Genomic DNA, 27,500 nt, shown 5'->3' on the forward strand with positions numbered 1-27,500 from the left:
ATAGCCCCCCGCTCACACACACACACACACACACACACACACACACACTATAGCCCCCCCGCTCAGGAGGCAGAATCACATCTCTATTCAGTGGGGGCCAAACAGCGAGAGCGAGAGAAAGACAGGATTTGGACAAGTTCACGCCACCACAGACACCCGGCACTTTCATCTGTCCATTTTCTTTCTCAGGGATTCATGTCCTGCCAAGTGTCTCCTTCTTCCCCCACCCCCACGCCCCTATGCAATTGAAATAATAGAAAGCTCACAGGGCATTTGAAGGGTCTGCTTGAGAAGCAGGGAAACTGACTGAGAGGATGTTGGCTCCAAATTATAATGATACGGAGCACTGCGGACAGGAGCTGAGGGCCTTCTACTCGCCGGAAATATCTGGCAGTGGACCTGTCAGTCAAACTCGAAATAGCCCTTCAAAGTGCATGTTCAATTATCAATGCTCTCCAGCCTCCTGCTGAAAAACAAAATAATTATCTTTAATTATAACAGCCGACTGAAGTGTACGGACACGTGGACGTGTATGTAGCCCCCACTAATGTGCACCAACATTTAAGTGGAGTTGAAATAATCAAACAATTTGCTTTATTTGCCATACAAGTATTAGACACTGGGTTCAACAGTTAAGTTGCCCGATGCCACCGACTCGTGTTTTAAGACTAACAGAGCACAGAACATCAGTGGTGTTTCATGCGTGACAAGTCCTCTAGTGTTAAAGATGGGCAATTTGAAAGTTACGACAGATGTAAACTCTCTTACTGGACTGCCAGCTGCCAATCTTCTCTCCTGAACACATCAAGAATTCAATGCATACACACATGTGCACCGCTGCACAGTGCATACACAAAGAAGCACAATCATACACCTGCATATACACACACACACACACACACACACACACATACGCACACAAACACAGAGCACTGCACACAAGTCTGTTCTGTTTTATGACAAAGCCATTTCTTATGCTGTCTCCCATGTCACATGTTTAGCTCCACATAGTAGTGAGCCACATACTCATACCCCTGTTACACAGACTGTCAATATTACACACGCACACGCACATGCACACACGCACAGACACGTCATGAGTGTTGATCAATTCGCCTGAGAACCTTGATGATGTACATAAATATTACAAGTGGTAGAGGTGTGTGTGTGTGTGTGTGTGTGTGTGTGCAAACAAGGGGCCTCTCTCCACTGCAACATCTTTAATTATCTCAATCTGCTTCGTTAACCACAGACTGCTGGCTGGTGAGTGAGCTGCAGAATCTCTTCAGAACTTTTTTTTTCTTCTCCCCGCATTTGTGTCTTTCTTTCCGTTTTTTACTCCTCCTCCCTGCCCACTTTTTCTCCCCTCTGTGTCCGCCTCTGTGTCTGTCTCAGCTGAGCTGCTCCTTGAGTTTCCCGACTCTGTCTCTCTTTTTTTCCTCTCTCTCTCTCTCTCTCTCTCTCTCTCTCCCTCCCTCTCTCCCTCCCTCCCTCTCCCTCTCCCCCTCTCTCTCTCTCTCCCTCTCTCTCCCTCTCTCTCCCTCTCTCTCCCTCTCTCTCTCTCTCTCTCTCTCTCTCTCTCTCTCTCTCTCTCTCTCTCTCTCTCTCTCTCTCTCTCTGCCTCTGCCACTCTCTCTCTCTATCTCTGCATGCGGAAGGTGAAATGATAGCAGGCTCATCTGCATTCTCCTGGTCTAGGCCTCGCGATGCGCGCCGACTACAGAGTGGAGCTGAGTGCCAGCCCCGACTAATCCGACCCAGACACGAGCTCCACTCAGTGTTTGCACATACAGGGATTTTCACAGACACCTCTCTCTCTAAATCTATGTATTGCCTGACAGAATCAATATTATCATAAATATGACAATGTTACTGCCAGTGCAAATAAACAGGCTTGCAGTCAGAACAGAGGCGTGACTGATAAGGTGACTGATAAGTGAGCACCTCACCTGTATTTTCTCCATGGCAATATTTCAGTACTTGAATAGTACTTACAATGAATGATTTTGAGAAAATGCAATGCATATAAATGGAAACATTATCAATGAAAAGTGCAACAATCACAAAGTTAAAATCAAAACAAATAGTCCGGTGGTGTTGAAAACTGATCACTTTAAAGATAATCTCATGCATATAAATTGATAAATTATCCACCACAAAAGCAAAAATCTAAAAGGTCAACTGAAAAGCCATAATTAAAATTACAGAAAGAAAAAAACGAAAAATAAAACTGTGACAAGCCTGGAACTGTCTGACGCCTGATTTCTTGACCGGCTGAATGCGGATCCATAAAAAGTGCCTCTTACTGCATGTTAACGGTGGCAGGCGCCCATAACGCTAAATCACAGGCCAGAGGAGCGAGGTCTACACAGTGTTCCAGGCCCATCGATCAGAGCCGGCTGGAGAGGTCTGACTGTACATAATGCTCCAATCCGATCGATACGGGCACGCCCTCCCCCGCTCACTCGCTCGCCTGCGCGGTGTGCTGACGGACGGCCGCACATCCCGCTGTTTCTCTCCCTTTCTTTCTTTCATTCACTCACTCACTCGCTCGCTCGCTCGCTCGCTCGCTCACTCGCTCGCTCACTCACTCACTCACTCACTCACTCACTCACTCACTCACTCACTCACTCACTCACTCACTCACTCACTCACTCATTCATTCACTAACTCAGTCACTCACCTCCACCCCTTGGCTCACCCGCGTGGTGTGCTGACGGACGGCCGTTCGTCCCGCTGTTTCTCTCCTTTTTCTTTCATTCATTCATTTACTCACTCGTTCACTCACTAAATCAGTCACTCACCTCCACGGGGAAGCGGCGGCCGTTGATGCTGTGCTCCGAGCCCTCTGAGCCGTTGCTCTGGCCCCAGTGGAACTCCACCTTCTCTGCCTTGAAGCGCCCGGGAAGGCCCGCGCCTCGCACGTAGTAGTCATCCTTCAACAGGACCGCCACTGAGGAGAGAGATGGAGCAGAAGAGAAAAAAAAGAAAGAGAGAGAGAGAGAGAGAGAGAGAGAGAGAAAGAGAGAGCAGGGGGTGGAAAAACAAATGCAAAATAAATGTTTGCAGTCCGTCAAAGAGCTGTAAACACCAGAGAGAAAGGACGCATGTTCACGCACAGCTGTTTGGCCTACAAAATAAAAGGGACATTCATTTGAGGACACTTGCAGCATTAAGGGTTTATCTATTTGGGCTCTTTAGGGAGATGAGCTGAATAATACATGTGGCCCTTTACGGTCTTTCCCTCAGCCTCAAAGGCAGGGGCTCGAATGGAGTGCAATTTGGAGAGGGCTGGCGAGGGCTATCTCCGACCACCATTTCAAATTGCTTTTTCAAGTCCTTTGTCATTCCATAAAAATATTCTTTTCCAAAATAAAGGGGGAATTGGTGGAGCAGGGCGCGCACTTTTTTTTAATATTTTTTTTCAACAGCACTTACTCCTAAATTGGTCAGAGGAAAAAGGAGCAGGGTTTAATTAACCAATACGACCTTATACCAACGGTCCCTATTGTGAAGCAGATCTCTTCTTCTGATTGAATTTTTGAATCAGCCCACCCCAGCCCCAACGCACACCTTCCATCACCCACCCCCAAAACCACGCTGCTCCCACAGGGGATCTTCTGTCCTAGTTAGAGCTCTCGCTCAGGTGAAAAGAGTGAAGGCTTCATGGTGCTGAGTAGGGATTGGTTTTGTTTGGTTTTTATCCGATACCGGTACATAACCGATACTTTTAAAACGATACCGGTGCCTAAACGGTGCTGGAACCGATACTTTTATAAAAAAAATTAAAAAATTACGATTGACGACATTTAAGAAAGGCTTTTTTTATTGCCAAATATATGAACTGTTTAAAGTAGATTATATATATAAATAAATACAAAACACTTTTTAACTTAAAACTTAAATAATATATGAACTGTTAACAAAAGTTTAGACTATACTTAAATAAATACAAATAAATACAAAACACACACACACACTTTGTACACACACTACAGCTTCAATACTTCAGCAATTATTTTGTAGAAATATCAGCATATTTGCCTTCTCTGGCAAAATGTGACACCTTTCCTGACTAATCGCATGACCTGCACAGGAGAAAACCCTCTCCGATGGTGTCGATGAGGCCTGTACACACAGATATCTAGGGATGGGTATCGTTTGGGTTTTTTCCGATACCGGTGCTAAACCGATACTTTTAAAACGATACCGAACCGATACTTTTTTTTTTTAAAAGCACAAAGCGACGATTGACGACATTAAAGAAAGGCTTTTTTTTTCCCAAGGCAATTTTTTTTCTTCAAATTGAACAATATATTAACTGTTTAAAGTATATTATAAATATAAATACATACAAAACACTTGGCTTCAAACTACAGCTTCAAACTTTTTAACTTCAAACTATGAACATTATATTAACTGTAAACAACAGTTTATAGTATACTTAAATAAATATAAATAAATACAAAAAACAGCTTCAAACTTCTTTTGCAAAAATATGAGCATATTTGCCTTTGGAGTCAAAAATGTATTATTTTGATTGCATTTATTTCATGAAATTTCACCATTTTATGATTTGTTCATACCTATCTTTTCTATCTTGTTTATAGTTAATCTTGTTACTTGAACACACTGAGTACGAGAAAATGTGTACTGCCCCTTTAAGAGACTATCGTAGGCTAAGTTTAGCTGTCATCATACTTTTCAGTCTTCGGTTGCTGATCTGCCGTTGACTCTTGCCTTCTCTCCCCTCTTTTCACGCAATTGTTTTGTTGCATTTGCTGCACGTCGCGATGTTTGAATATTTTTGTGCGAATTACAGCCACACTTTTGACCGTTTACCTTTCGGTATTTTCTCTGTTAAAAGGTTGATGGCTAGTTCTGTTTGTGCTTGCTCTGTGAAATGCTGCATGCTCTTCACTGTCATAAGACTGTTGCTATGAAAACACCAATGAGCGTGAGCGACACAGGACAAAGTTTACATTGGGAGCTGGGGCAGTTTTACATGTGCCCCGCGGAATCTGCCTAGCAACCGTTTTCAATTGGCTCAGGCACCGAAATGAAGCACCGAAATCTGCGTTGCATTTCGGTCCGGGTAGGTACCGGTTGTATCGGAACCGGTTCCATATTGGTACCGGTTCTCGGTACCCAACCCTAGTGCTGAGGGCCTTTGGCTTGAGGGGGGCCGTTAAGGTAAATCCGGTCCCAAATGTCACTCTCTACAGCGCTCTTGTTCTTGGTGCACTGTAAAGTGTTCCTGTTTGGTTGGGAGAGGGGGGAGAGTCTTTTACAGGGTGGGTTGTTACCATGCGCCTCTCCTGAGCTTATTGCCACTCGGGCTGAAGCTGGGGCCCGCCTGCCTCCTGGATGCTCAGATTACGGTAAGAAGGGGGCTGATCCTCCACTCTTTAAGACAGGGCCTTTTTTCGTGAGCAAATCTGATATGACCGCCGAGATTGCGCCAAACTGGCAGCGCCGGAGCTGAGCTGAGCTGCGCGGAGCGGCGGGGATAAACATAACCAACTCGGGGAAAAGAGGATGAGAGCCCGGCCAAGTGGAGAGAGCAGATCCGCCAGAGCCTGTGTGTGTCAGAGCGTGCGTGTGTGTGCGTGTGTGTGTGTGTGTGTGTGTGTGTGTGTGTGTGTGTGTGTGTGTGTGTGTGTGTGTTTGAGTTGCAGAGTTGAATCACTGAGGTGTGTAGCCAGCGAGTGACAGTGGTGTCACTCGTGTTTTGGGAAGCCTCTGCAACCGCGGTCAACATGGCTTGCGCTGAACATGGTGTGGAATCGAACCTCTCATTCGTTATTTGTCTGGGGCCTTTTTGGTTGATTTGCAGACTTAATCCACCGTGAGAGGCTAGCTGGACCATTGGAATTTTTTATTACCAACTCCAGCCGATGTTTGAGAGCATTAATGGGCAACACAGGAATTATACACTAAGCTGGGAAGACCATGGATAGCAGAGTGTGAAAACAGGGAGCTCGCATGAAAGTAAATCCTTAATCAATGCAAATGTTCCTGTCAGGCTTCCAAGTCCTCATGCATTTCTTCTTCTTCTTCTTCTTGTTCTTCAAAATAAAAATTAAAAACGATGAGTTTTTTGTGAAAAATAAAGCTGGCCTTCTCCTTACCCCGCTTTTTCCTGAAACTCCTCCACACGTTTGGGATGACCGCTAGACATAGGGTGAGTAGGTCAGGGTTCAGAGACAGAGTTGGAGGTTTGCGGTCTTTGACAGAAATGAGAAGAACTGATCGTAAAAAATTGATTGAGGCATGCATTATTCAGGTATGCTTATCCCACCCTGCAGCAGGGAAGAGTTGCGCCATTCACCAGCGTCTCTGACAGGTGATTATTTCAAAGATAAAATGCTCAGACGTCATTCATAAATAGTCAGGATCTCCATCCATAATTCATGAGTCAACAAGGGGACATTTGTCTTGTAATGCACGGATTATGTCAAGGGATGAAGTGATGGCGCACGCCTGTGTCTGTGTGTGTGTGTGTGTGTGTGTGTGTGTGTGTGTGTGTGTGTGTGTGTGTGTGTGTGTGTGCTGAGGGATTTGGCAAGCTCTTGTTTATCTTGGCCTAGTGCTAGGTGGCCAAGAGGTGGGTGGCACAACTCTCGAGGATTCTCACATGTCAATGTCATCTTCCCCAGTACTTCCGAAGTGGTCTCATCCTTTAGTGTAATGTGGTGTTGGACAAGAATGGCCATCAGATTTTCACATGCACAACACTAGAAGGACATAGAGATAGAAATAGATAGAGAATGAGAGAGCTAAGGGACAGAATGGTAGAGGGATAGATGCACAGATCCACTTTTTTTCAGTTCCCACCTGAATTTGGATATCTGCCGACACTGGTACCGATACCAGAGCTCTTTTCTTTCCCTTGCATATTATTATCATAATCATTATTAATGTTGTCATTATCATGTGTGAGGTTACATGAGGCTGTAGTAAACCACACAGCACTTCTATACAACATTTACATTAAGTTATTTGAAACTATTTATTTTTAAAGCAAAAATTGTTTACCATTCCTGGCCTTATTTCACCGATATTCTACTCACACAAATTACTCTTCAATGTGCATGAAACTTCGGAGGGGAAGTTCTTTTGAAGTTTTATGTCATGTTCGAACTCTATATACAATCTCACGACTGAATACAAGGCAAAATAATATTCTGTACAATTACATCCAGCTATGTCATGAATGCATTGTCAAATGAATGTTCTACGTATATCAAGCTAACGTCACCGCGGTCGTCAATCCATCTTACTGGTGATATTAAGGGGTTGGATTAAATATATCTCTATAATTATAATTAAATTTTTTTTGCACTATATCTTTGTTATGTTTCTTTGATGTCTATTTTTATGTGCATGTCATTTCTTTGTGCATATTATGTATTTGCTGTAAAGCACTTTGAGCTGCATTCTTTTGCATGAAAGGTGCTATATAAATAAAGTTTTATTATTATTATTATTATTATCTTATCATGCACCTGACACCAAACGAATAGGACATGAAGCAGTGGCAGTGAGTATGACAGACTGTGCATACGTTTATACAACCATCAGGAGGCCAAAAGAGGTGGAATTGCTGTGCTACAATAGGTATCAATGTGGAAAAAAAAATTCCAAATCACAGAAATGTCTGTTATTAGCTAGCTAGCAGGCTCTGTTTTCATCTTCTCGATTCCACCAGTTTACGTGATCTCTAGTTCAGACAATAACATTATTTTAGGTTTGCTAAACAATTGTTAGTAAGTGAAAATGTAATTAATGCAATTTTTTTATGACTGAGTAAGCGAATCAGATGTGGATCGGTGAAATCTAACCGATACCTGATCCGTTCAATATTGTCAATATCTGCACCAATACTGATCCATGGATCTGATTGGTGCATCAAAATGAAAGAGTGATGAACAGACAAATGAAGATGATGGAGGAGGGAGGGAGAGAGAGAGACAGAGAGGAAGAAAGCGCAAGTACTTCTTCCCTGGCTGCCTGGGCCAAATGAAGAGCACTCTTTTCCCTGTGCCTGTTCAGTGGAGTGCTGCTCAGCTCAGCTCTAGGATCAGAGGCCTGTTCCCATCCCCCGGGGGAGAACAGATGATCCGAGCACAGATGAGACACCCTCGCTTCCTCTCGCAATGGCTGCCTGTTAGCAACACAAGGGACTCCACAGGGACCCAGCAAAACAGAAGAGGGAAGGAGAGGGAGAGAGAGAGACAGAGAGAGAGGGAGGGAGAGAGTAAGAGAGAGAGAGACAGAGAGGGACAGAGAGAGAGGGCAAACTGAGGAAGTGTGTGTATCTGAGCACACACACAGCCAAAACCTTTGCCTCTTAGTTTACAGTCTGGGGAGGATGGCTACATCAAGAGGCAACAGGTGTCTTCGAGACTTTATTGAACAATTAGAGAGAATAAATGGCCTCCGATAAATTATCTGATGTAGAGGCACTAACAGGGAGAGATGAGTTCCAGGCTTAGACGGTGCCCTGTCAGACTCCTCGGGGCTCCAGAGGAAGCGGGTATTGGGGCTGTGTGATGGGACACCTGGCCCAGTGATGACTGCTGTCAACGGGCTCGCCAGACACCTGTGGCCCAGATTCTTGCGCACATTTGAACTCCATTTATAGTCAGTGCAAGCAGGCAATCCATCTTGGTGACAGATTGGAAATTGTGAGAAATGCCCGTCTTAGCGCCGTGAAGCCCACGTGAAGGGGGCCACGGGTGTGTATTCACTCGCCCCATCACTCAGGCTTCTGCCGTTGGGTTGGTGGGAGAGGAACAGATATGGATAACAAACCGCTCACACGCAGGACAGACAAATTAAGTCACGCATGCATATGACACACACACACACACACACACACACACACAATACACAATACACACGTAAAACTCTTACCAGTTTTTCCTGTGTTTTTCATTGATGTCTTGTTCGAGGATTCTGTCTCGAACCCATCCAGGGTTAGCTCTTGGTATTCCATGGAGACCTTTGTGTTGCCGTCGACGATGTTAATTGGTGACTGGTTCTGTTCCTTACATTCTGGGTAGGCCGACGTCCAACCCCCGTCTGGCCCATACGTCCCTGCAGAGCAGAACAGACAGGAAATCAATCAATCATCTTCTGACCCGAGCAATCAAACTCGCACCATCTCTCTTTCCCCCTTTTTCGCAAATGTCTATGTCCCATTTTGACAGGAGACACACAGACACAGACACAGATACACACACTTTAACAAAGACACACACACACACACACACAAATGAAACGGATTTCTGTCTGTTGCCAAACTCTGACAGCTCAGGAATTGATTAATCGCGGGGCCTAGTATTTTTTCGTTATAAATCCTGCCTGCTGTTTGATTCGTTTGGGCATCCATCCTTGGGGGCGCGACGGGAACAATCGCCTCCTGATACGTCTCCCGGGGGGGGGGGGGGGGGGCGTGCGACAACGGAGGTCGATCGATAAACACCGGTGGTCCCATAGCTTTTTACAGCATCTGGACACGGAATACATTCTGCCATGGATTATATTATTCTCCTGCCCCATTCTATCACCCCACCACCGCAGCCTGACCTTCAGGTTGCTTCCCCCAGAAAAACAACCCGTCCGCCTTCTGCTTGTGAGACCCAGGCAGACGCGCCGTGCTCCACTACCAGCCACACTGATGGGCCCTGAGATCTATCAGGAGCAGTTTAAGATGGACACCAGCAGAAACCTAGCAGTGACAGGGAAGGGGTTGTGGTGTCATGGCAAGAGATTAAACTTCACATGGCTTGGCTGTGAGGCGATTTTGGTGGCGCTCTGATGCGTTTCCCTTCTCTGGGGCGGACTGAAAATGTCACAGATGTCCATGCAATCCCTGGCCTGCTTCACACAAAAAAGCGGAGTGCACACACACACAATCTCTCTCTCTCACACACCCACACACACACACATGCTCTCTCTCTGTCTGTCTCTCTCACACACACACACACACACACACACACACACACACACACACACACACACACATGGACAGCCCAGATCAATGCAAGGTGAAACAGTGCAGTACAAAGGGCGTATTTCTGCCTCCAAAAGTCTATGATGCCAGACCAGAAAAGTGTGTGTGTGTGTGTGTGTGTGTTTATAAAAGACACTCAATGCTCAATACTACCTCTAAATGAAAGTGTACCATCATAAAGGACCGTAGTTAGCCTTCGGCAGCCCAGGATAAAGACTATGACGTGCTTGGTGTTGGCACTTAACAAGCGAGCTAAACACAGCACTCAAACAGTTTCTAGGGAACTGACAGCAGGCCTTTAACCACCTGCTAATGTAGAAGGAAGGCCATTGCAGTAGTGGTGTCTGGCAGTGCTATCATGTTCCTATATCTTAGTACAAGACATCATTATTTTCCCCTCTTTCATTTCATTCACTCCACTCTGGAGGATCATCTAGCTCTCCAAGAAGGGTGTGTGTGTGTGTGTGTGTGAGAGACAGAGGAGATAGGGTGGTGAAATTTGGGGGAGGCTATGGGGCATTAGCGGGCCAGAGCTGCAAACCGCGGCCCGGCATCCTCCACCTACTCCTGCTAAAGTGCACTCTTAATTGAAAGCAATCTGCAGCTACCGTGCTCTAAAATGAATTTGTCCACAATTACCCATGGCCTGCGTGCATCCGGGGGCATTCGGTAATGTCTGCCTCATCGAATTAGGAACCGTCCTTCTTTTTGCCCCTGCAGTAGCCTTGGGGGGGTTTATTGATCGGGCGAAGGAGCCGGTTTCATATCCGAGCGCGCAAGCTATAGATTTCGCCCGAGCCGAGAGGGAGTCTAAAATACAGACGGCGCTGGAAGCGGGGCGCGAGCCGATCGCTCATCGCTCTAATGTGGCACGGCGAGCGTTTTCGAACGCAGCTGCCACTGCGCCATGCGCTGCATCTAAAGCAGAGAGCACGCTCCACATTACACACAACAGCCCCTCGGAGAACAAAGGCACAACAAAAACAAAACAAAAAGGAGAGCGAGAAAACAAAAAGGCACGGTACGACCCTGTGATCCGCGACACAGGATGTGTGTACAGTGTTTTTGAAGTGAAGAGGCGGTGCGGGGGGGGGGGGGGGGGGGGGGGGGGGATTAGAAACAAGCTACAGGAGGTGTCTGAATAATGAAAGGATTTGCAGGGGAGTCACCTCTCCGTTGCCCCTGCTCCCCTCACCCTCACCTGGGCATGAACCTCACCCGTGGGCAGGCCCCACACGCGCCACCTCAACATCTCATTCCCCTCTGACCTGTCCTCTGGCCTGTGTCACAACCTCGCTGTGCTCCTCTTCACACCTGAGAGCATATCCACACCCGGCATGTCCAGGTTATGAGAGGAGAAAAGGTGTGATCAAGCACTTACTTTCTCTCTCTCTCCCTCACTTCCTGCCTTTCTCCCTCTTTCTCTCTCGTTCAGAGGGAGCAGTCTTTCTAATCAAGAGAAGGCCAAATCAGGGAGCCCTGGCTTCAAAATGAAAATAATAATTGCAACCCTCATTCAAATGTGTTGCTTAGGTAAGATGGGATAAATGGGAGAGGATATGTTCAAGCTGCACACAACGAAGGGGAGGGGGGTTGATGGTGTGTGCCATGATGATGACAACAGCCACAAAATGCCTTTCCATATCAGTGTGTTAGTAAAATACAAAATGGTGAGAGCCAGGCTGCTGCGCACTTCCTCTCATCTCCCTGACAACCAGGCTCCTGATGTACGCGTCACTCAAACGATCATACAGGGTTGATCGTGGCCTCGTCTGAACACAGGGAAAAGGCTGGAGCTCCTCTGGTAGCTTTTCAAAACACTCGCTGGTGTATTTTCAGGAGGGAATTGTCCATCCTTCTACAGGGGGCCAGCACTTTTTCATTTGTTGAACGTTAACAGTGTAAACACACCTTTGAGCTGTTTTCAGTCAATTAGGGGGCATTTTCCCTGAACTGCCTACATGCATGTTTGCCTCATTGGTGTTGAATTAAAAAAAAGACGAGAAATATAATTTCAATTTGCAACATAAACAAACCATGATCGTGCGAGACTGTCAAAACAAACGCACAATTATGGGCACATTTGCCCAGGGGCAGCGCTGTGTTGCATAAAACAAACACACCTTTGGGGAAATGTGCCTTTGGAAAAATATGCCACTCTGAGAACAATGACAAAGGGAAGCTGAAGGGCTTTTTCTCTGTCTTGGAACGGAGGAGGGAGGCAATGGCATCGAGAGCTGGAGGTGCTGCCTCTTCACTCGCTTCACACTCTCTGTCTCTCCTCCAGAAACACACACACACACACACGCATGTACACAGACACTAACACACAGACACTAACACACACACAAACTTGTTCCTGGCTACTCTCTCTGGCTCTCACTGGACTACCATTCCATCAAGATTCGCCTGTAAGAGCTGAAATCAATGCAGCGAGGAGAGCTGGGCATCTCAGTGAGTGCTGTGGCTGTGGCTGGGAAGCCCAGTAGAGCCACTCAGAGTATTATGTTTAATCTGGGCTGAGCAGAGACCAGACAAGTATCCCCTTTCAAAGCCTCTGCTCCCCTCGCAAGGGGGGGGAATGGCTGTTCTCCGTTAACCAGATGGATTTTTACCAAGTACAAATCACATCACAGTCATGGTTTCAAGACACCATATGGCAGTTATACATTGTGCTGGTGTTCTTTTGGTTTCTCCAAGCTCCAAATGGTCGAGCACTATACGGTGTGTGCGTTTAACAGACTCACATTTCCAGTGTCTTTAGAAGACAAGACGTCTCAGTGCATCACCCACTCATTGAAAGAGTTAGTCCTAAAACGTTAGTCTCGCAGACCAACACAGGCATTCTCTTCACTCATTAAGTGTAAGGACACATACATCAACAAAGCCTGCTTCTACAGCACCTCCGTGCCATCCGAGTAGGCCCACGGACAGTGGCGTTAAAGAGCACTAGCAGTGAATTACCTTCATGCAGGCGGCAGGAAAGCGAATTCTGGAGAGAGAATTATTGGTAGAGGGACAAAGAGGGTGAGTGCAAACTGAAAAGGGCAGGGTGATGACAGGTGAAGCGTAAGAGAGAGAGAGAAAGTGAGAGAATGGACAGATAGGAAGAGAGAGAGGGAGAGTTTGATGGAAGTGAAAGCATTGAGGGGCAGAGTGGATAGGATGAAAGCTAAGCTATATGATGGAGAAGAGAGTGAATTTTGGAAAGAGCGAGATAAAGAGTTGTGGGGAGAGAGAGAGAGAGAGAGAGAGAGAGATAGACTGAGGAAGATAGATTGAGGGTCAGGGAGAAGAGAGAGTGAGAAAGAGAGAGAGAGAAAGTGAGTTAGAGACATGGGGCCCTAATTTCATTGATGGGACAACAGGCAAAGTCCTCTGCGCATGAACTAAAGCTAATTTAATAACTTCTAAGCTAACTGAGCTAAAATCATTGAACTCATGTCAGACCATCAGCAAGAGCCTAAGCACAGCGCAAAGCATGTGTGTGTGTCCGCACAAGGTTGTGGGAGTTCCATGTGTGTGTCCGCACCAAGATGTGGGAGTTCCATGTGTGTGTCCGCACCAAGATGTGGGAGTTCCATGGGTGTGTCCGCACCAAGATGTGGGAGTTCCATGGGTGTGTCCGCACCAAGATGTGGGAGTTCCATGGGTGTGTGTGTGTGTGTGTGTGTGTGTGTGTGTGTCCGCACCAAGATGTGGGAGTTCCATGGGTGTGTGTGTGTGTGTGTGTGTGTGTGTGTGTGTGTGTGTGTGTGTGTGTGTGTGTGTGTGTGTGTGTCCGCACCAAGATGTGGGAGTTCCATGTATAAATTAGCTCCTTGAAAGCAACACCATTTCCCTGAAATTGAAAGTCAACCTCTGTCATGTTCCTCTAGATGAGTGTGTGTGTGTGTGTGTGTGTGTGTGTATGCACACACTGTACTGTACATGCAGTTGTATTATATTATACATATATGTATATAAAATGGTTAATCAATAATGTCCCGATTAACTGAAGCGCATATATATATATTTATATATATATATAAAAAGATTCCTAAAAAGCATTGCTCTGACTGTAAAACCCTATTAGTTTCGTTAAATAACATTTCAATTTAGCATATTCAATTTGTAACCAAATCCATTTATAAAATTGGCCTCATGTACAAAATTCTTGCCTGAAGCAGCAACGTGTGCAAGAAAAGTACGTAAAAGTAACTTTCTAATTTATTTGTTTTTTCCATGTGCTGTATTTACTACCTAAATGTCCATATCCACAGGTCATGGAATACATTTTAGCAAGGCGCATGAAGCATAGGGAGAGGGAGAGGGAGAGGGAGGCCCAGTTGCGTCGCTCGTTCATGGACCTCACCGAGCAGGACCACCAGAGATATTTCCACCAACCCTCAGAGGTTGTTAATCCCATCTGCATCTAACTGCTCCTGACCTAGAGGAGCCCTGCAGACGTGCAAGTCCTCTTCCCATTGCTGTGGAAGTAACAGAAGCGCTGGCCTCCACAGTTTATTGTTTTCCATCACCTGATACTCAGCACATAACAAGAGTCTTGGGTGTAACAGATTGCATGCACATTCCGTAGCGTGCACCCCCGGTCCATGGGCTGATCTTTGTGAATCATTGATGATTTCCTTCCATCAATGTTCGAGCAAGATGTGACCCAAATTGTAAGGTTACTCGTGCATTCTACCTGGCTCTATAAACAACTCTTTCATTTTGGCGAATTCAGGTGTTCATGCAGCCTTCCAGGGCATTGCACCACTGACTGGATGTGTGGCTGTTAGGAGAAAATGGCTATCCCTCACGAACCTAGCTTATCACACCATACATTATGCCAACCGCTCAGTAGCAACGGCAATTCAGTATTGCATTGTCAAGCATCCGGTCCGTGATTGAACGAACATTTGTAAAATTGTTGCTTGCTCAATTACCGAGTTCTGTGTGGTTGAATCATTGTGATTGGCTTATGAATGACTTGTTTGCCAAACCCCACTAATTACTCAACCCATTCTCGCTTGGTTGCGCCCTGCTCCATGTCAATTGAAATAGGCATGCAGGACCCCCCGGCCTAATCTCACTGTATGGATGCTGCTGCGTTAAGCCCATTCGCGGTGCTTGTTACGCTTTCAAATTAGGGCCCAGTGTTGTTTCCGTGGAGCCTGCAGGTGCATTAGGCCTCTGACACTCTGAAGCTGAAAAGCCAGAGTTAGATTTGGGGTGCTGGACAGGATTTATTGTGCCACCATCCATTAGGGCCTTGACAGTGCCAGTGGACTTTGCCTGGCGCCCGCCCCCCCCCCCCACAAAAAGCTGCTTTTATGTAGCTATCCCTCTTGTTGGTATAGAGCAGTGTGCTGACTGAGGTCCAGTCCTTTCTGGCTCCTAAGCTCCTTGTTGGGCCAGACAGACAGTAATGGAGTGCGGCACTCCTGAGAGTAGAGCTTTTGGAACAGCAGCAGCAGCAGCTGCTGAAAACAACAAAAACAACAACAAAAGAGCAGTGGTGGTGCCGCTAATAATGACGAGCAGTCGTCGGCACGGTAACAACCGCGTTTATTGTCCTCTCAAGGATAACATTCACCCGAAATGTGCGAATGGAAACAAAAAGGGCAAAAATGGTGTCTGACAAGTGAATGAGGTGCAGCCACAAACACGGTTAGTCGCTGGATAAAGCAGAGGAACAAATGTCCCTGCACTTGCATTCACCCCCTCAGGGATCGTCGACCCGTCTAATTACACCAGTAGTTCAGCCTAATTACTCAAACACTCTACGTGGCCTGCTGGAAGTGTTCAGAGACCTGAAGACCAGGGATGTTGACACTACGTGACACGATGATGATTCCTGTGTTGGTGACCCACGAGCCAATAAAAGCACGCAAATAAAAATGTGCAACTACTATTCATCAAAAGCTAGGCCTTAACAACAGAGCATTTTTGCAGATACACCTGCATTTTGAATTCCGTCCACAAACTTGCCTTTTCGCGCAGTCAACAGACAGCCAGTGCTGACTAATGACCTTGAAATACCACATTATCGGATTCATACATCAGTTTCCGACAGACAACACTCCTTCAGGAGGTGGGAATATGCTCCCGAAATCAGCTAAAAGTAATTTCCCCACTGCTTGCATAAGCGCCTCTCATCTCTCCCCGTCGCCATTCCCCTTCTTCTCTCAGGGGCTGGAGCGAAGACTCCCCTCACCTTGCCGTAATGACTGCTCTGTAGCCCTTCGTGGAGATGTGTTTGAGGAAGGTAAAAATAGAGGGCCTGACAGCGCGTCACTCAGCGTTAATTAGAAACGTCGGCTTTGTCTCGGGAGGGAGGGAGGGAGCGGAGGGCCATGGTTGGGGCCACGATAAGGCACGTCTGCTGGGGCCGGCGGCTCCAGGACCCAATGGCTGCCTCCCTCCCCCTCCCTCTCCCTCTCCCTCTCCCTCTCTCTCTCTCTCTCTCTCTCTCTCTCTCTCTCTCTCTCTCTCTCTCTCTCTCTCTCTCTCTCTCTCTCTCTCTCTCTCTCTCTCTCTCTCTCTCTCTCTCTCTCTCTCTCTCTCTCTCTCTCTCTCTCTCTCTCTCTCTCTCTCTCTCTCTCTCTCTCTCTCTCCCTCTCCCTCTCCCTCTCCCTCTCCCTCTCCCTCTCTCTCTCTCTCTCTCTCTCTCTCTCTCTCTCTCTCTCTCTCTCTCTGACAGCTCCCCTCAGTGTCTTCACATGCTGTCACAGTACATTTTACAGCTGTCCCCAGAGGCCACACCCACCCACAGTCCCTGCTCGCCAGCCTTTCAAGCACACACACACAATGTAGAAACACACACACACACAATGTAGAAACACACACACACAATGTAGAAACACACACACTCACACACATACACACACCCCTAGCCCATATCACACCATGCCATACTAGTGACACGAGTTCACTCATCCCCAAATCCTCTCAGTCTGCCTCACTCTCCATCTCCTTCTCTCACTTTCGCCAGATGAAACACCAGCGCACACACACACACACACACACACACACACACACACAAACACCCTCCCTTTTTACAGTCACACACAGAGTTCACTCCTCACCATGCCCTCACCCTGACACTCACACCTCAATACCCCCGGTGTCACAGTCACCACCTGACCACCACACAGCACAGGCAGACAGAAGGCTACACACACCCGTCCCCCCCACACACAGACCCACCCACACACACACACACACACACACACACACACACACACACACACACACACACACACACACACACACCCCCCCACACTCGGGCGGGCCCACACATATAGACATGGATGGGCATGCCCACACAAACTCACTGCCATCCTTCTGCTTCTGCACACACACATAGGAAATAATACTGGCAGGCCTATTAGACACACACAATCAGACTGGGTGTAAAAAAACTCCCTCATGCAAAATCTCTTCACACAAGCAGAGGCACTACACACGTGTCTATGCATAGCATTTGCACTAGACATTGCCAGCTTTCTGCCATCCGTCCAGTACGTGCGTTTCAAGGGCAGCGCACTCACGGCCGACAACACAAAGGCAACAAATTTGACAAAGCTCGACTGTAATTCGATATGTCATTACCGGGCTGAATGCTAATTTCACCTGCAGCTAGGCAGTGTAATAGTCCAAGTTGACCATTAGCCTAACAGGTTTTATAATTAGCATCAGTATCAGTTTTTTCCCCTCTGTTTTACACAATACACTGACAGATCATAATCCAGCTCTTTTGTAGGCTCATCTGCCTGGAATAGTCCACACGGATTGTGTTGCGTCTTCACCGAGGAGTGAGCGTCTATTTAACCGAATAAAAGTCAACATATTCCATCACTAGAAAGTTTATTGAATTCAAGAATTCCTTTTGCAGCTCAGTAAATTAGAGCAGGATGTTTATTGTGCATCATGGAGCTGTTATTTCAGTTCTTCAGCGGGTAGGCATGACTCATTAAGTTGATGTAACATCTCCTCCACCCCAGTAGAATTTTTGCTTTGGGACAGAAAGGTGCAATTTATCTGTTTAAGTGGCTTGTCGTTGTTTTAAAAGCCTGCCATTTCTTTTCACAATCTCTGGCTTAAAAACAGAAACAATAAAAAAGCAACATTTTGAGAATAATTCCGGAGGGACCTAATATACAAAGAGTGGTGTCATCATTCTATTTTCCAGTGCTAAAAAATAACTCCATACCAAACAGCATGCTTCCACGACATTTTCTCACATGCTGCTGTAAAATCTCTCAAAGACCAAAGAATGTCCATGTGCATTGCAGTATGGGAAAGGGAGTTTTTTTCCCCTCTTGCTGACATGAGGGGACTGCTGATTGACCCGTCGCCTGGCTTTGACTTGAGTCGACTCCTTGAGCTCTCCATGAGCACTGCACAACCCTCCAAAAGGTCACACGACTGACTTCAGTGAGTTTGGACACCGAGAGAGCGCCAAAGGGCACCTGTGATCTGCATTCAACTGGTATCCGTTGCCAAGCGCTCTCCTTCACAGCGACGCTATGTCAGACCCCTATTTACTGTGTTTGCAGACAAAACTAAGCCAGGTTTGCCGTCACAGCAGATCTGACGAGTGCCTCCAGGCCTCATTCGACCTTACTCATGACTGTGCTGATCCCCCCCCCCCCCCCCCCACCCTTTGTTTCTCCTTTTGTGGAATTATAGCATTGTCCTAGCTTCTCCCTTCCTTGTGATAAATAAAAAATAATACAAGCCCCTTGAGCAAAGAGAGAGAAATCTAATTCTAGCAATACTTCAAAGGGATTTAACCGCGTTAGAAAAGGGAAGGGTGTGTGTGTTGGGTGGAAGAAACATCGGCAGAATTAAAAAAGAAGAACAGGAAGGAGTAGAGAAAAAAAGAGGGAAAGAACTGCAATAAATATCTAGCAAACGGATGCCTTCGGCAAGACCTCATTTACTGAACAACAAAAAAAAGGGGGGGACAGCTTTCCATTCAGAGGGACTTCCTTCCTTTCCCACATCCCAAGAGGAAACAGGAACAGCTTTATTCTCCATAAAAATTACATTATAGATTTCTTCCGTCCCATAAGACACTTTAAAATTCATTAGATGGCTCCCATCACGTTGACGCTGCACTGTGTGTGGGCATTTCATCCTCCGTAAAAGAGGTGGTAGCAGGGGTCAGCATACAGAGGGTCGCTCGGGGACCACATAGAAGGTGCCCATCCCATCGGCTCCGGGAGAAAAACTAATGGCGTGACCGGCTCTTAACGGGAGGGTGGAGGAGGGGAATGAGGGATAGAAATAAATGTGGGGTAATAAACGAGTGAACATCTGGAGTAACTGGGTAGCGCAGGATGAGAACTATCATCATCATCATCATGATCGGAGGGCTTCTTTCCACCGGCCAGGATGGATGGAGAGCCTTCAGAAGAGCAGTAAAAAGGGGGGGGGGGGGGGGGGAATGACAGGAAGTTGTGAGATTCCACTTAAAAGGCCTCAACTTCCTCAGGCTCAGTCCAGCTAATCAGACATGTTTCTGGCCACTGGGTGAGACAGTAAAATAAGGAGATGGGAAAGAGGTAGAATATCCATGTCCTCTCTCTCTGGAAATCTTAAGGTTAGAGGGGGGGGGGGGGGGGAGTAAAAAGCAATTAAGCCAATGATTAACACAGGCTAAAAATACTTCCACCATCCATAAATACACTTACGAGCAAGAGAGGAAAACGAAAAGAAGAAGGAGGAAAAAAAAAAACCACACACACACACATTTCTTTGTCCAATTTTGTGTGTGAGGTTATTTTAGTTATACACGGGAAATATGGTAAATTCCCTGTCCTGCTGGTTAGGGATTTCCCACAGTGGCCAAACCTCTCTCAGTCACATACAAGTACCCACAACCAAACAGGGTGCACTACAACCATCAACGACAATTACAACAACCAACAACAAGATACCTTTGTGAGCATTTCACTGGGGTTGTCACGATGCCTTTGTGAGCATTTCACTGGGGTTGTCAAATGGGCAGCTTCCTTTGTCAGTGTTTTGATGAATAAGGCTCACGACACCACCAGAAGACTCAACAGTGATGTCTGGCACCAAACCCACCACCCTCCACACTCGTGAGTGGCTTGAACACATGTCAATACCAGAAACAACAACAGATATAAATCCAAGTTTTGACCAGAGGCTGTGTCTGGTTCATTTTCCATTTAGAAATGGATTACATTCCATTTGCCGGGAATGGAGATAATTTTAGCCATTAAAAAAAGAGAGCAGAGAGGAGGAGTGCAGCTATAATCAGATAATGAGGGCTACTCAACGGTAGATTAATACCCCTTCCAGCCATCCATCTCTCAACGCAGCACATCTACTTGTCTGGCCTTTCACTCAGCACAGTCTCTGGTCTCAGTTGGAAAAGTCTCGGAGAAGTGCTTCCTCAGTGTTGATCCACATTACACTTGACTGCTCAGCATGGAGTAACCCCCCCCCCCCAAGTCTCTTTTGGTCTTCTTTTGTTATATGAAAGCATTACTACATTCCTACATTCTTTTTAAAGGGTCATTTTAAGGGAGATTTGCTCGGCTAATGTTTCCCCTACTGCAGTCCCACAAGATTTATGTTCCTTCAACTGTTTGCTGATTTTGTGGTCTCCACTGCTGGCCATGGCGTGTTATCTGTTCTCCTGTTACCAGTATTAGGACAGGGAGGAGATACACACAGACACACAGCCGGAATCAGTGATGACGTTGATAAGCTTCGAGGACAGAGAATGAGAGAGACATCACCTTGCAGTCGGTTAGCATCTCTAGAGACCACCTAACCTGTAATTAACAGGGTGCAGAGAATGCGCTGTAAGGGGAATATGAAATTAGCATGCTGACCCAAAACACCTCACCTAAACGCTCATGGGCAGTCAAAAAAAAAAAAAAAGGGAGAAGAAAGACAAAATTAGGAGGCTTCAGACATGAAACGCAAATCTCCACTTTGCCATGAGATATTACACTTAATCACTCTCCTGTCAGCTCTTCATCTCTCTACCCCCCAGCCCCATCCCCATCCCTCTCTCTCTTCATCTCTGTTTCCCTCTCTCTCCCTCTCCCTCCATTTCCCCTCTCTCTCTGAAACTCCCCTCCGCCCCCACGCCCACCCCTCGTCATGCTCGTCTCCCTCTCCCATGGCAACCGCACGTCCTCTGGCAGCCTCAGACCCCTCCGGTTCTCTCGGAACCCCTCCGGTTCTTTGCCAATAATTTCAACATAGCTTTTTAAACCCCCCCTGGCCCCGGTGGCTCTCCATATCTTGGGCAGGAGATGAGACTGACAGACAGAGAGAGGCGCTTCCTCCTCGCAGCCATAAAGCCACATTAGCCACAATGGCAGATTAGATGGGAATGCGTGCTCACAAGCTCACTCGCTCGTCAACCCCCGTCTGCCCGCAAAACTGTCATTTCCATGACGAAAACACACACACGCACACACACACACACACACGCACACACACACACACCCCTCAGGAGCTCCTGTTCTCCCTCCACAAGCTGGGGTTTAGGGGAAACCAATTGTCATATTTTAAACAGGTAGCGATAGCTTTTAATGAAAAGTCTCTTGAAATTGGCACACTCATTTTGTACACTCCTCCATCAAACAGGCGTTTTTTATTTGAAGCCAGTATTGACAGACATGTTTCTTTGCTCTCTCTTCAGACACACATGCACCATGGCAGGAAAATAAATAGTTCAAGGGCAGGGATGAAGAGACTAAGCCCTTGTTTTTATTACTTCCTTTCATGTTGTGTGTGTATATGTGTGTGTGTGTGTGTGTGTGTGTATATGTGTGTGTGTGTGTGTGTGTGTGTGTGTGTGACCACACAGAGGTTGTAACCCCCTGACCTCCTCCCTCAATCTCTCTCTGGTCGGCAAGACTTCCTCGCATGGCCATCAAAATTCTGCAAAACCGATTCTGCAAAATCTGAACAGCTGCTGTCCTTTCTCCCTTCTTCTCCCTCCTTCTCTCCCTCCCTCCCTTTCTCTCTCTCTCTCCCTCTCTCTCTCCCTCTCTCCCTCGCTCTCTCCCTTTCTCGCTACTCCTTTTTTATTCTCTGGAAACCTTCTCCGTGTCCTTCTGTACTCTCTGAGGACAAGGACTTCTGTCTCTTGATTAGTGGTAGTCTATTATGATTCTGTGCAGTGTCTTCTCATCCCTGTATGTGCTCTTTAACATCCTCCACTCCCACTCCTCCCCCCTCCGCCCGGCCCCAGGCCCCTCTGAGCCTCCCATCCCTGTGGCTCCATTAGTATCCGAGCATGTGACGGCTCGGCCTCCTCCACCTGCCGGCCGCTTCAAGGTTGCACTCTCCTCTGCCGCCTTCTGCACGGCGATCTGAGCGCGGCAAGCCTGTAATTAGTCCCATCCTCAGGATCTCGCCGTCCCGCGCGAGACACGGCACACTGACCCCAGCAGGTGCGCACTGAGTCACCGTGTTAATTATAGCACGCCCCCAAAAAAAAAAAGAAAAAAGAAAAACCCAAAGCAAGTTCATTACGGAGGAGTTAGAATGTCTTGACGACATGAGGTCATCTGTTTGAGTTCTGGCCTTACTTCACAAATGGGGGGAGGGGGGGGGGCATTAAAATGGACTTGAGGCTTTGCCTTTTCTTGTTTTTTTTTCCTTTTTTGAAGGAAGAGATTTGAGGTCTGCCATGAAATCGTTTTTTGTAAGGGATGAAAGAGTCTGCTGTGCCAAGCATTACTAGGGTTAACACTACAGTATCAATAAGTCAAATACCAAACTGACCTGTTACAACCACAAGCTACTTTCTACAAGTAAAATAAAAAAACAAGCGAACACACCCCTAACCATCATCTCTGTTATCTGACTATACGTATATGCTTGAAGGCCATGGCCAAAACTGTTTCAGGACCATGGACAGTGGCCTCCTGTCACCTGACCCGCGTGTGACAGCAGGAGCAAACATGGCAGACACACACACACTCGTAACTGGATTAGGGCTGAACTGAACAACCAATCCCCAGAGCTCAGTAACAGAGAACTGGAGGAGACGGGCACGGCAGCCTCACACTCAGAGAAGGCTAAACGCTAGAAGCTAGCCGCTCCACACTTTGCGTGTTGTGTGTCTCATTTCTCTCCCAGTCTGGGACCTGACTGGACTGTAGGACCGCTGCCCTTCCCTGCAGTCAAAGGACTCTGATCACCGCCGGCTTCAGCAGACCTCACGTACCAGAAATACACCGCTTGCCATCCCACCCAGGAGCCTTCAAGAACACAATAACAGATGCTCGGCACCATTCCATGAGCTGTGGTTTATCAAGGCACACCATTAGTTTGCCTTGGGACTCTCACTACTCTGTTGTCTTGGGTCATTCCGGTCAGATCTCACTCTCATACCACAATATCAACATCACACAATATGATAATAATCCCAACAATACCCACCACGGTATAATAACAATCATAACCCATAGGATAATTAAACGCACCCATTTTGACATATAGCTTTCACTAATTGAAGAGTACTAAACCCTGGGTGCAGGTCTGGGGCTTCCTTCTGTTTTTCGTCCAACCACAGTACCTCTCACAGTACCTCTCGTGCATTAGTATACTTAAACCCCGAGTCGAACCTACTCTCCCCCCTCAGCACAGGGAGCCGCACTGTAAAACACAGAGCCAGTCTGACAGCGTTTAATAACGCCGTGGCCTGGGCCAAGAAGACCCTCGGGGAGGGTAAATGTTCACCTATAAAACATAAAACAGCTCCTCTTCACTGATATCCAGAACCGTCACTCAGGCAGACAGGCACTTATAATAAACTCTCAACTGGAGCTGTGTTAGGGAGAGTGTGAGCAAATACTCCATAGGCTAGGTAATAGCATCAAGTCATCCTGTGCACAGGAAGCTTGTGTTCTGTTCCGTGAGAAGTATATAACGTTGACAAAGTATGTTGGAGTTCAAGTAAATAATTCAACAAAGCACATTCTCTAATGTTGTCTGACAGTCTGGACATCTGTTAACTATATGTTTAATGTGTTTCCATTTAATGCACCTTTCTCTATTCCGATGTCAGAACTGAACAGAGAGCAGAGCACGCCGACCAAAAGCAGTTGACCTAAATGTAAAAACAGATGCAGTCACAAGAAAAGAAAAGAAAAGAAGATAGAAAGGAAAGAAGAAGAAAAACACACATACATCACTGAAGAAGCAGGAAACAGAATAGAACATCTATAACGAGAGAACTGTAGAGCGAGGCTTAGAAGGGCACGAAAGGTCCTGTAAAAATGATGAGGAAATCCAGCCCGGATTCAGAGTAGGTGCGAGAGAGAGAGAGAGAGAGAGAGAGAGAGAGAGAGAGTGCCTACAGACAATCTCCTGGTTGGGGAAGCGAGACGTGACAGGGAAGTTCAACCGTCCAGAAAAGCCTCATCCAATCCCCTCCACTTTCCCAGAGACAGAAACAAATACCAACAACAACAAATGTGAAATGCAAAAGGCACACCGTCTGACCTTTACCCTGTTTGTAGCGTGCATACTTTATATCTTTTTGTAGCGTGCATACTTTATACTGACATACTATAAATCAAAATGAGACGCTGTCAACATTACAATCATCAAATAATGGATTGCCCCCCCATCACTGGGAGCGCGCACGATCCATTAAAATTCAATTTGACCAACACTTATTTCTCCAAACAAGTGAAAGTGCCAGTCATCATTTTCATAGGACCAACTCATGTACTCCGGAGTCCCCGAGATTGATGAGTGAAGATATTAACACTTCGTCTCCAGTCCCAGTACAGATACCAGGGCCATAATGAGATAAATGTTCTGGAGAGAGGAAGGGAGGAGAAGTGAGGGGGAGAGAGGAGCGGGGCAATAGAGAGGGAACTGTAAGTGGAGAAAATGAAAGACAGGAGGAGACGGAGCAAGAACGTGGAATGAGACAAAGATGTATTAAGCGAGACAGAGTCTGAGAGATTAACACATAAAGAGTAAGTGAGAGAAGGGGAGAGAGGGGAGGGAAAGAGAGAGAGAGAGATATGAGACTTAGAAAGAGACAGACAGAGGACAGGAGAGTGGGTGGGTGTGTGAGAGAAAGTGAGAGAGGCAGAGAGGCAGAGAGAGAAAGAGAGAGGGATGGCAGCGGGAACAAAAGGGCAGCCCAGCCTCTGCCAAGCCGAGCCTGCTCAGTGCTCCAGAAGGGAGGTGCTGCAGTGATCCTGAGGCCAGGGGCATCCGTCAGAAGCCAAGGCGGCAGCGGTGGCGGCAGCAGCAGCTCCATCCATTAGGCCCCAATCACGTTGAAGTTGCACACCATTTGTCTGCGCTAACATTCTTTTTTTCTACCTCCGCCGTCCCACAATTAGCATTGTTCTCAGGCAGCCTTCCTCCTGGCTGTATGACACGCATCACTGTGTTTAAGCAAAGCTCTGATGAATGCACTCCCCTAGCCTGCCATTGATTTCTTTTCATGCTCCGACCCACCGTTTGATTTGCTAAGTGCAGGTGGAGAGAGCCCCGTGCCTTGCTGACAAGAGCTGTGTAGAGCAAGCCACACCGGCCAGACACCCAAACAACAAGCTCCACACACACACACACACACACACACACACACACCTGCCCCAGACGCTGCACCATACCACTGAAATCTTCCTCTCTCAACCGGCTCACTTTGCTCCATAACATCTCTTGCCTTCGAAGGCCACTTCAGAATTTAATGGCATTCGATACGGTTTTGCTCTTCATTAAAAACTATTTTGGAGGTCTCAATTTCCATTGGCACTGCTTTTGGGTGTTTTCCTTTTATAACACAGCCTTGGCTTGCAGGCTTTCATGCTGCATAATAAGACAACCTCAAAAAAGTTTAAAGAAATAAAATAAACAAGATAAAGTCCTTCAACAAACTCTGTGCTACAGTTCCGTCTGTTAACCAGTGAGCTCGTTCTGCTGTGTAAGCATATGTGCTCCGCTGCTTAGGTGAGTGCTGCCGGCGCCTCAGAAGACTCAGCATTTACGGAGCGACGCTCGTAACAGACACTAAAACAATGTATTAATTCCCTCCGCCTGCTCCTTGAATGGATGGGCGGGGGAGCTGTAGCTGTAGCTGTAGCTGTAGCGTTAGTGCACGTGGCTCTGGCTCGACACACGACTGCCATAGAGCTCAGGCTGCCATAGCGTAGCGTAGCACGCCGCCAACGCGGAGCAACAGAAGGCAGGCACAGCGGGGGGCTAAGAGAAAAGGTGGTGCCTTCAAAACGCTCCCTCCTCTTCCGTGTGAGCTTCCAGGGGGAATACTCCTCCGCCACTCCCTCCGCCAACATGACTCATTACACAGGCCTTTTAACCAGCATCCTCCTCCAATCTCCTTATTCCTTATCCATACCGCCCTCTCTATGCCTGCGCCTCCACCCCCCCCCACCCCCCACCCCCCCATTTACAGAGTGTTTTCACCAAAGCAGGCAAAGTATTCTCAGAGATCTCCGCGAAACGAGAAACACACAAATCAAACCAATCCGAGGCGTTTGATCTGTCAGTCAGATTCCTGGATGCAGTGGGAGACCATGTGACCTGTTTGAGAGAAACGAGGCAGAGTGATGGAAGATAAAGACTTCAATCACTGACACGATCATGAGAGATTTACTCCTGCCAAATAATTAATCGCACCATTACTCCGAAATAACTTCATTACATCATTCCAAACGTGTTCATGGTCTTGTTTGTTAGCGCAAAAAAAGAACAGTGACATATCAGTAATGATGTCACAACACGCAGACTGATGTTGTCACTGTGTCTTTTAATAAAGGTAACCTAGCACAAAGCCAGGTTGTGTTTACCCTGACTCTCTACCGAACATCTAAGCTGATTGGCAAACAGTATTGTGCTTAAATGGAGCACACACTTGCTAATGTATAATGGCAAACATCTGTTCTAAGGATACCAGGCATACGGTCTTCATATCCACCTGCACACAGCCGACTCAAAAGCCAAGGCGCGTAATAAGCCGTCACAATAAATGTGTGCAGCAAAAGAAAGTGCTTTTCTTTCCTCTGTGCACCTCACCAGAATCTCCTACAATTAATTGACCTCTCTGGGGATTGAGTTATGCTACAGGGAGCAGAGACAACAAGAGGAGTGAGGAGAGGATGAAAGGAGAAATGTACAAGAGATGTAGAAAAGAGAGCAAGAGAAAATAGGCAAGAAGCAAGGAAGGAAGATAGAGAAAAAGAGAGAGTAAGAATGAGAATGAGGGAGAGAGCGAGAATGAGGGAGAGAGAGAGAGATAATGGGAGAGAGAAAAAGAGAGAGTGTGAGGGATATAGAGGGAGGATGAGAGAGGGAGTGAGAGAGAGAGAGTGAGGTTGAGCAGAGAGGCAAGAGAGAGAGACAACGGCTGAGGGATTTGAGCTACAAATTAAGCTTGACTGTCAGGTAAAAAGCGCCTTGGGCCTTTGTGATGTCAGTCAATCCGGCTGAAAGATCTGACACACAATAG

General features: G+C 46.8%; 1 protein-coding gene across 1 annotated transcript in view; it reads right to left on the bottom strand.

Annotated features, from left to right (window-relative positions):
• ptprga (protein tyrosine phosphatase receptor type Ga) overlaps window positions 1-27,500 on the bottom strand; it is a 204,527-nt gene that overhangs the window by 73,924 nt on the left and 103,103 nt on the right. Inside the window, exons 4-5 of the mRNA XM_031567522.2 lie at window positions 8,920-9,102; window positions 2,805-2,953 (exon numbers count right to left, since the gene is read on the bottom strand). Coding sequence (XP_031423382.1) covers window positions 2,805-2,953; window positions 8,920-9,102 — 332 coding nt within the window. The remainder of the gene's footprint in view (window positions 1-2,804; window positions 2,954-8,919; window positions 9,103-27,500) is intronic.

This window comes from Clupea harengus, chromosome 5 (genome assembly GCF_900700415.2).
Source record: "Clupea harengus chromosome 5, Ch_v2.0.2, whole genome shotgun sequence".
In the NCBI taxonomy this organism is placed as follows: domain Eukaryota; kingdom Metazoa; phylum Chordata; class Actinopteri; order Clupeiformes; family Clupeidae; genus Clupea; species Clupea harengus.